The 11,238-nt window shown below is 39.3% G+C and overlaps 1 protein-coding gene across 1 annotated transcript; it reads left to right on the forward strand.

The window, feature by feature from the left end:
• Positions 1-91: 91 nt before the first annotated feature.
• On the forward strand, positions 92-4,324 carry LOC149255113 (disease resistance protein Roq1-like). Its single transcript, XM_089457173.1, has 4 exons — positions 92-1,104; positions 1,230-2,298; positions 2,404-2,766; positions 2,865-4,324. Exons 1-4 carry the CDS (start codon positions 599-601, stop codon positions 4,161-4,163), a joined length of 3,237 nt encoding a protein of 1,078 aa, XP_089313299.1. The 5' UTR covers positions 92-598; the 3' UTR covers positions 4,164-4,324.
• Positions 4,325-11,238: the final 6,914 nt, after the last annotated feature.

Genomic DNA, 11,238 nt, shown 5'->3' on the forward strand with positions numbered 1-11,238 from the left:
GATCATAGATTAGACTAAACATCCACAAGATTTGAAGTGGATAGGGAAAGTATGCTACGGGTCTTCCTTCTTCAGAATTGTGCAAAGAAGGTTGATTAATCCTTGTATTCACACCTGTGTACACAATTTCCACGAAATTTCATGGCACTGGAAACCTCTGGACATATTTCCACAAAATTTCCTACCACTGGAAAACTCTGGACATAATTTCCAATTTCCTACCACTGGAAAACTCTGGACATAATTTCCAGGAAATTGACTTTGACAATGTCGGTCAATATACGAGGGCCCATAAATCCTTTATGTTTAGATGGGACCTTTACACTGCGCAGCGTTAGATCTACGAAATTTCCAGGGGTGGAATATTTAATTATTGGCAAATTTGGTAAATTCTTCATCTGAGACGAAGCATAATTTCCACAAAATTTGCAAGGCGTCTCGCCATTTTAATCCACCCGCCTGCGCTTCAATCATCTAATCACGCTCGCTGATTAGTTCTCGTGAGCTCCGCGATCTGATCTATCTACCTGCTTATTTTCTGTCTGCCATTTTATCCATTCATTAGCCTGTCTATCCATTCATCGCAATTCTCATTCAAATGGCACAAACCGCTCCCCAACACAGTGACAGTGCTGCTTCTTCCTCTTCTCCATCGACCTCTTATCAGGTATTCATCAATCACAGAGGTCCCGATGTGAAGAAGACATTCGCCAGTCATCTCTACAAACGTCTTACATCGTCTGGATTGCGAGTGTTTTTGGACAAACCAGAATTGGAAGAGGGGCGCACCTTTCCATCTCAAATTGAAGCCGCAATTCGAAGTGCCGCTATTCACATAGCGGTTTTTTCTCCCACTTATGCGAACTCTCAATGGTGTCTGGATGAGCTCATCGGCATGATAAGGACGGGGGCCACTATTCTTCCTGTGTTTTACAATGTGGAGCCTTGGGAGCTCCGCAGGACGGGGAAAGATGGAAGGTACGCTGAAGCCCTGCTGAAGCACGAAGAAAAAAATCGATACGACTCAGAGACTATTCAGAAGTGGAGAGAAGCTCTCTCCACTGCTGCAAACATAAGTGGTTTCGAGTTAAAGCAGTTTAATGGGTAAGAATCTCAAACTGACCACCTCCCTCCCTCTTCCGTTCTTCTCCGATCTAGGTATGCATTGTTAGGCATGCGACATTTTATATAAGTGCCTTTTACCAGTTGTTTTATTCTCTGATATTCAGGGACGAGGGAGAACTGTTGGAAGCGGTCGTGCTGCGCGTGTGGAATCATGTTGACAAAACACCATTGAAATTTGTGGCCGAACATCCAACAGGTTTGGAGGAAAAGTTGAAGGAATTTGAAACCAATGTTCTGCAGCAGCAGAAGGGCAACGTTGTGGGGATTGTGGGTCAAGGCGGTGTTGGAAAGACAACACTGGCCAAACAATACTTCAGCAAGAGGAGATGGCGTTACAGTAGATCGTGTTTTTTATACGATGTCAGAGAAAACGCAGCCAATGGCTCTCTACATTCTTTGCAGAGGAAACTACTGAAGGAATTGACTGGATTCGACCTGCCAATATACAGCATTCATGAAGGTATAGAGGAGCTTTTAAAGCATCTATCCTCCTCTTATAGCTTTCTTATAATTTTAGATGATGTAGATGATGCTCTACAGCTGCAACCGTTTTTCCCAATTAAAGATATTCTTAGCTCCAATAGCTTGATTTTGATCACCTCTCGTGACAAGAAAATCTTCAAAATAGAAAACATCGCAGAGACATCAGTCTACGAGCTAAAGGGGCTAAATTTGGAGCACTCCAGAAAGCTCTTCTGCTCTCATGCCTTCAATCAGCCAAATCCTCTACCAGAAGTTGCAGATCTGGTAGATGGTTTTTTGATAGCTTGCGATGGATTACCACTATCATTGAAGGTGTTCGGTGCACAGCTCTCTGGTGAAGACAGATCTTACTGGCAAGACACATTAAATCGACTAAACCACATATTACCTACCGAGATATATAAGCGACTTAAAATCAGTTATGACTCGCTCAGTTCAAAGGATCAAGAAATATTCTTAGATATTGCTTGCTTCTTCACTGGAAAAGACATAGATACTGTAATAAAAATCTGTGGTTCAGTTGGTCAGCTAAAGAATAAGTGTCTCTTGGAACTTGATGGTGAAAATAAGGTAAAAATGCATGATCAAATCAGAGATATGGGAAGACATATTGCGGAGGAAGCGACTACTCGACGTTTTTGGCATCAGACGCCCAACAACATCGATCATTTATTGGAGCGATCCTCATGTGTAAGTGCTGCAATCATTCAAACTTTTGAAGATGAATACTTAAGTTTCTAATTTGTTTGCTGAGAAAGAAAGAAAAACCTTTGTATACTTTTCATGAATGAACAGGGAAACATCGAAGTTCGCGGAATTATGATGGATGGTCCCCTCAATTTCAATGAAGACAATACTCGCTTGCTGATGAGTGAGATGTCATGGTACAGAAGATGGAGTCCTGAGTTGTTTGGGAACTATCTGAGGCGTCTTTTAGATAATTTCCGTTTTTGTGGCATTTTGAATTTGCAACTTGTCTCGGCTGAAGGTGATTATTTGGAACGGATACTGAGGAGGGCCCGAGCACCACAGATCCAGTGGATCCGCTGGTATAAGTGTACACACTCTTCCCTACCTTCCTGTATTCCCATGGAGAATTTAAAAGTTTTGGAAGTGGAAGGAAATAAATTAAGAGTATTGTGGGAACGTGAATCTCAGGTATGTGTTTTTTTTTTTTCCCTTCAGCGTTCAACTTCATTTTCTAAGTGAAAATCATCATAGACGTTTTTGTGATAGTTGAAACACAAACACTGCAGGTGCCTCAACAGTTGCGAAAGCTGTGTATCTGCGCTCCGCTTTGTCGCTTTCCCAAGTCCTTAATGCAGGTGAAGAACTTGGTAGAGATTGACATAAGGCATGCAACATTCAAAACTTTGCCGGAAGAACTATGTGATGTGCATTCCTTGGAACACTTAGTGTTAAGAAACTGCACAGAAATGATCTCGCTTCCTGATTCACTGGGAAATCTAGCAAACCTCCAGAAAATAGATTTGACAAATGCTTCCAGTTTGCAGATGCTTCCAAGTTCTTTTGGGAACCTTGCTGGACTGCAATACCTATTTCTGAGAGGTTGCTCAAATTTGACCATCTCCAACGAAACATTTGGAAATATTAGCACCCTGAAACAGTTAGATCTTAAAGGTTGTAGCAATGTGAGGGAATTGCCTCCCCAAGTGGCACATCAACGGTTCTTGGTACAATTGGATGTGTCTGGAACGATGTTAAGAGGATTGCCAGCAAATGGTATTGGAGAACTCTCCAAGATGGAATATATGGAATTAGGAGGGGATCGTTTGTTGGAAATGCTGCCACCTTTGCTTGTTTATCTCAGGGGCTTGAAGACTTTGTTGCTCTTAGATAGCCCGGAATTGAAATGCTTGCCTGAATGCTTTGCACTGTTGACTCGGTTGGAATCTTTGACCATACAGAATTGCCCAGGGTTGAAATGCTTGCCCGATTCCTTTGGACTGTTGACTCGGTTGATGAGTTTGAGGATAATCAGATGTGGGATAGAATACTTACCTCAAAAGATGAACAGTCTCGTAAGTTTAGAGGTAGGAAAGTGTCCACTGAGCGAGCTTCCATTTAGAAGGGTTGAAAGAGAAACAGAAACAGAGTTTCATGGAGCTATTTGCCCAAACCTTCAAGGTGTGTGCCCTAACCTTCAATATCTTTTGTTATATAATTGTAAGGAATTGAGGAAAATTGGAAGGCTTTGTGGTCTGCCAAAACTCAAAACTCTCCACTTTAGTGGGTGTGAAAACATAGAGGAGATCTCAGGTGCTGAAGCCTTGATATCATTGGAGGCGTTGCGTGTTAAAGGATGTGCAAAGATCGAGACAATAGAAGGGTTGGGGCAGATTACAGATCTTAAATCCGTAGATCTTGTTGATTGCCCTGAGATACGGGAGCTGCCAGGTGTGGAACATGGAAGGTGGACCTTTAATCTGCGTAACTGTCCTAAACTGAAATTCCCTTTGCAGGGACAATTCTCTCAGTCGTCTGATGTTTTAGATGTTCAGATTACAGAAGATTCAGGTACCAATAGGATTTGAGAAGTTACCAATAGGATTACAGAAAATTCAGGTATCTTTGTGGGTTGAGAAGTGTGTAAATTGAAGTAAAATGTTTTATGAATTTGACAAATCATTTGCCATAGATTTAGTCGTAGATGGAGGAGGCTTTATAATCCCGAAAATTATGGTTTCCACGATTAATTCGGAAGAATAGAATGTTTAAAAATATAGAGTATTATGTTTGTTAATATATGTAAAACACAATATTTGTTTATGGCTTTAGGATCATATGTTCACTCAATTATTTAATTTAAAAGAATATTATATTAATCAGGGTTGTATATAAAAGGTTACTATATATTAAATAATAACAATTAAGGGTAGAAAATAGATAATATTAATAATTACTAATTAACAATAAAATATCTATAAATTATTAATAAATATTAAAATAAATGGTATAAAAGATCATAATAACATGTTGAAATGAAAAAGTTATAAATATTATTAAATACATATTATTAACTGAACACTGTATTAATTAAGTAATTTCATTGATAGTATTCTAAATTTAAAATCATTTATATAACAATCATTTAATATGATGAACACTGTATATTGTTTGTTAAATATATTTTCAACACAAAGGGTAGTAATCCCTAGAGTAATGTTATTTTCATTAAAGGATTATTCGTTATTGGATTTTATATTCATTTATTTCATAAAATAATTCTACTATCTATGTCTATTGTTGTTTGATAACATAATCCTACCTAGAAATAAAATCCTAATTTTCCTTATGATATCACAAAACACTAGACTTACCAATGGGAAAAATAAAAGGCTATGTTCATACAAATATGCGCTTGTAGCAACTAAACTGAAATGTTTGTTAACATTGACCTACTCATCATCCAATCTACTGATGATCCCACCAGAAATCCCCTAGCCATATTAAAATGAGCGGAATCTCTAGACACAATCATTAGACAATAAATTTAGAGCATCTTCAAATAACTATCGCGACAGGCAAATTTTTTTTAGTAGAAATTTAAGCTAAGATAGAAATATAAGCAAATATCATAACTTACCACTTTTATTTAATTCATAAATCTTCATATGGATGTAATTTGCTTTTACATAGAATCCCAGGACAACAATAAAACTTGGGCCAAAGAGTACCACATAATACATACATCTAAGCCCCAGAAAAACTTCTCAACATGACCTAACCAACTTTGATCTTGTGAGAAACTGAGAAATCTAACCATAAAAGCTAACAAAAGTAAAGAAGAAATATTACCCTCACCCAGTCGCCATGTCATCTCTTCAACACATTTCTCCAATTTGTTCTTTGCTTCCTTTAATGCCCTGGTTTCCTAGTAGGCTGCAAGAAGAGAATCTCTTGGTTAAAAGAAAAAAGTCATTACCTTGACCCACTATAGAAGCATGTGAAAGGAATTGTCCCAAGCATGGTATTGTATGGATGAATAAAGAAAAATGTAACCTTAATGCCAAAATTAATTGACAATGCAACTTGTCTCTTCTTATCAGATAACAAGACACTAATATATACAATAAAAAACAAATATGTCTATGATGATAATTGAAGCATGTGTTCAAAATATCAATATTTATGTTTGAAAATTCAAAACAAGATGAAATCTTCACATACATTTTTTTAAAGGAGATAAGATAGAAAAGGATGTAATAAGAAGCTCACCATCTTAAGTTTTTTAAGCTCCTTTCTTGCAACCCTTGATCTCCAAACACATTGTAAATCAAGTTTTGCTTGCTTCTTCTTCTTATAACATGCATGAGCTTTGTATGCACACCATTGAACCTAAAAAAGACATTAATCTTTCTGTTATCTAAATATTAAGTTTGAGTGATAAAAGGCAGACAATATCTCTAACATTTTGTAATCTCATCATTCCTCCAATTCTATCCTTGCCACATTGAACCTATTTTCAAAGCTAACAAGCAACAAAACATAAATTCAAAAAGCTCAAGCTTTTGTCTCCTTCATTCGAAAAGCCATACACAACTTTCTCCATATATTAATTTAGCTCATATTGTGTTCTCAAGTAAAATGTATTGTATTTCAATTTTTAAAATAAAAATCATCAATTAGAAATTGTTTGCATCTAATTACTACAAGATAATGACATACCTGGATAATAATTTCACCTTTACTTTGTCGACAAAATCAATATTCATTACGAGCATCCATTGCTCAAAATCATGTCTGGACAATAATAGCCGACAACCAATGTTTAACATGGGTTCTCATGGCTTGATGTCCATGCAATATATTTTTGTATTTGTATTGCATCAACCTCCCTCTTCATGTGTTCATAAATCTTAGGTGCAATCTTGCCTACATGTTGGAATTTCTAAGTCTAACACGTCAGAAATTATTTCTGCGTTATTTGGTTTATTTCACCTACTTGTTTATTTCTTAACAAGTTATTTAACCATATAAATATTGAAAATAAACACAATTGCAGACTCAACCATCTATAGATCATCAACTAAAATAATAGACAAAAACACAAGGGACACCATTATTTTTGGATAACCGTCCGAGGAAAAACCCAACTTGGGAAAACCAGTGCAGCAGTTCTGAGGGTTTTATTATTAATAAACTTAAGAGTACAACTAGGGTACCAAACCGGCTCACCCAACAGAGATATCTATATAGCAGTAATACCTCTCTTCAGAATCAGATATTCAGCAAGTCTGCTCCACAAAATTCCTTCCCACGATTCTTTGAGGCTCTGCGTCAGCCCTCCTGGCCTCTGCATAGCTTTGAAACCCCCTACATCAGCCCTCTATTGCTCTGTGCTGCCTCTCTGGCCTTCTGTGTCACCCACGCAGGCCCTACTAGCCTCTGTGCTGGCTCTCTGGCCTTCTGTATCACCCATGCAAGCCCTGCTAGCCTCTGCACAGTCTCTCTGAACCTATATGTGGCTCCTGCTGGCTTTGCGTAGCCTCCTCAGTCACTGCATTGGCCCTCTGGTACTATCTCTGTCTCTTTGTTATGCACTCACTTCCCCTCGCTACAACTTAGATCACTTGTTCAAATTTTCTTAGCAAACCCCACTCTAGAAAATCGAACTGACTGATCAATCTTGGTGTATCTCCAACTGACCCTGAAGCCTCCTCTTATAGATTTCTTGTTCAATCTTCAACGACTGAGATTAATTCCCTAATCAATGGCTAAGATTAGATTTGGCTTGATCCATGTCATTTAGAACATTATCACCCAATTTTATATTAATACCCATTAAGATTTTAATTTTCCAAATTTTAGACTTAGGAACCCCATTAAAAATATTAATTATTTTAATATCTCTCTAACCGAGTGGAATTTCCCCAAACCGTTTCTGGGTCTTGGATATCTCATGTGCTTTAGCCTCACCACCAATTTTGATGGTTAGATCACATCTAATGCTACCCCAAATAAACACTCTCTCTTACCGAGGAATGTGTTATAGTAATGCTCCACCACTGAACATAACCCTGATCATCCGGCACTAGTACCTGTGCTGATGCTTGGTCTGCTACCCAACATCCTCTTCACTGCTGCCTCTTGTACCATTTCCCATGGCTCCGCCACTACCACTGCTACATCTATACTACAGCTCCCTTTGCATCTGTGTTGTTGCTAGTCCTTCCTCCCAACACTGCATATGCACTGTAGTTCTCTCTCATCATGCTGCATCGTGTTGCCCATAGAACTACCACTTCTACTACTGCACTACAACTCAGTTACTGAGATGTAAGTAATTGATCTACCCAACCACTAACATCCTTGTCAGGCTAGAAGCCCCCTGATGTTGAAGCTACCTCTGCTACTATCATGTGCTCCCTCTATTGCCTCTATGTTTTTGCATTGATGCAACCACTTTTGTGCCTTTATGCACTGCTACAACCACCTCTGTTCCTCTCGCACTTCTGCAACCCTCGTTGTGTTTTTCACATCTTCTCTCAGGTCTTAGGCACCATGTGCTGCAAAGAGATGACCTATTGTCTCTCCAATGTCAATGGTTGCAACAATGATGATTGCCATCTTTCCTTCAAGCCTAATCATATTTAGCTACACATAAACCATGGATTACTACAGCAGAAAAACCCATCTAAATTATCTAAAATCTTAAATCATATGAATCCAAAAGCTTCCATAACTAAAATTAAAACTAAATCTTCTTTATGTGTGGGGAGATTGAGATCAAAACAATATTCAAATTGATACACACCCAAAAAGTTGCAATGTTGAAAAAAAATTAAGCCTAGTTTGAGATGAAATCAAAACCGTAGCCTATCTAATATGTTCCTAGAAATTTGCATAGTTTCAAACACTAAAATCAATAGTTTAGAACTAAACCTAGTACCTAGAGTTTGACAAGCATAAATCAAAGCTATAAAGGAAACCAAAATCAAAACTAGGCACCTACAGGTTGTCAATCTGAAAATAAAACTAAGCCCAAATTGAAAACAAAATAAAGGAGAATGAGTGGTGTACCAGTGATCATTATCATAGGGGTTCATCACCATATTCCCATAATCCAACGTCAAAGAATGTCCACTAATAAAGTTGGAATACTTTGTTACAATAAAAGAAGATGGTTGAGCCACATCCTAAGTGTTTAAAGAACAGATTGAGGGAGGTAAAAACTCTTTGCCCTTTTTCTGTGAGATCCAAAGATACAGGTTCATAGTCAAGCAAAAGAATAGCTTGAACCAGGTGTGTGCAAACATCGTCAAGACAAATAATGTTACTGTGATTTCCAAACCCTCGGAACTCCACTGATGCCAACTTTACAAGGCTAACTAAAGTCGTCTTACTAATAGTATAGGCATGAGGACCCAACCCTCCCATAGTGCCTGCCACGCTGTCCCTGTAGACGATGCACTATTTCCTCAATGGCTTCATCACCTAGGCTACGTGTTTGATACTAAGAAATGAGTTTTACAAGCATAAATAAAAGTTATGCAAAGGAAACCAAAATCAAAACTATACACCTACAGGTTGCCAATTTGAAATTAAAACCAAGCCCAAATTGAAATCAAAACAGAGGAGAATGAGTGGTGTACCAACGATCATTATCATAGGGGTTCGTCACCGTATTCCCGTAATACACCATCAAAGAATGTCCACTAATAAAGTTAGAATACTTTATTACAATAAAAAAAGATGGTTGAGCCACATCCCAAGTGTTTAAAGAAAAAACTGAGGAAGGTATAAATCTTTGCCCTTTTTTTGCCAGATCCAAGGATACAAGTTCATAGTCAAGAAAAATAATATCATGAACCAGGTGTGTGCAAACATCGTGGAGACAAATCATGTTACTATGATTTCCGAACCCTAGGAACTCCACTGATGCTAACATTACAAAGCTAACTAAAGTCATCTTACTAATGGTATAGGAACGAGGACCCAACCCTCCCACTGATCCAGGTGGATATTGGTGGCCACTTGCCAAGTCCACCTGGACCCCCACCATTGTCTTTCTTAGCATTTTCAGTTTCCTTAATTGTAGCACAACTTACTATTTTTAGTAGTTTTTCGGGTCCTGAACTTTCGGAGCCGTTTTGAGGCCCTAAACGATGTTTTTTGGGGAATCCAGGGGCAACATGGGTCCACGGAACAATGTTCCCCATTCCAACAATGATAGTGCTCGGATAGATCTTTCTAATGAGCTATTGTACGCGTCAAACGGAGATCATATGCCAAAGTTACGACCCTGGGAAGTTGATGTACCAATTTACCCCAAACGGGGCCCACAGTTTGGCGTTTCATCTCCTAGGGTTAGGTTTTGGAATGTTAAGGGTTTTCCATTGTTTCTCAACAATAAATAGGCCTTCGAGCCTCATTGTAACACAGTTCAGAGGCATGTAGCCATCACATCTCTTCTCAGAGATAAGCTACCATCGCCCTAGCTGGTTTATTTCCATTTCTGGTTGTAAGCATATTTCAGTATTTTCCATTAATGAAATGAAGTATTATTTCCACTGCATCTTTGTGTATATGGTTATCTCTGTAATTTGTTGCGTTCCTGTTTAAATCTGGATTAGTGGTATCAGAGCAGTCTGTTTTTTCTCTGTTTTTCTTTGCATGTCCCCAACAAGGTCGGGATATAAGGAGTTAGGGTTTGAACTGGTTGAACCTTTGCAAGACCAGCCTCGCAAATCCCGACGGCCTCCCATGGCTGACGAGAAGAAAGATGAGGGGGCAGGAGATCCCATCAAAATCTTGCTCGAAGAAGCCCTCGAGCGACAACGGAACGCGATGATGGACAGCTTTGCCCAGATCCTTCAGCGGCTACCCAGAAGCGACGCATCGTTTTCCAGCAGCTACTCTGGAAACGCCACACCCTTTAAGGTACAAGTTAATTTTGAAATCCCCATATTCGAGGGTCAGATAGACGCAGATGTCGTAGATAAATGGTTAAATCTGCTAGAGGGTTATTTTTCTGTTCATGAATTTTCGAGTCGGGAAAAGATTGTTTTTGCTCTTCTCAAAGCAGCCCCCCACGTCAAGGACTGGTGGGAAACCTACTGCGAGCAGAAGGATGAAAGTACTGGCTCACTATTTTCAGCTGCACCCACCTGGGATTCGTTCCGGGATGCCATCAAGGAGCAGTACTACCCTGTCGGAAGCTATGAGGATGAATACATAAAGTGGACCACGCTGCGGCAGGGAAGGGACCAAGACGTGCCGGAGTTCACCAATCTTTTCCATACCCTTCGCACAACGTTGGGTATCAAGGATTCGGAGCAACATTTGATACTCAAATATCGTGGCTGCCTGCACAAGTACATCCAGGAAGAAATACAATTCCTAAACATCCCCTCGCTCGGTGCAGCATACCGATATGCCGTCAAGGCCGAGTAGAAGTTTAAACAAAAGAAGCGAGACTTTGGATCTGCAAATCCAAAGCAGGGGAAAGGTGCCCCTAAACCACAGAACAAAGGACAAAGCCAAGGCGGGACAACCCAAGACAACCAGCCGAAGCTGCAAGCAAAGAACAACGCCGCGAAGCCGAGAAAGGACACTGGAAAATAGTGCGAGTTCCATAAGAGCTCCACTCATAACACAAGTGAGTGT

Source organism: Pinus tabuliformis, chromosome 7 (assembly GCF_031772625.1).
Source record: "Pinus tabuliformis cultivar Carrire ecotype Pingquan chromosome 7, CPIR1, whole genome shotgun sequence".
In the NCBI taxonomy this organism is placed as follows: Eukaryota; Viridiplantae; Streptophyta; class Pinopsida; order Pinales; family Pinaceae; genus Pinus; species Pinus tabuliformis.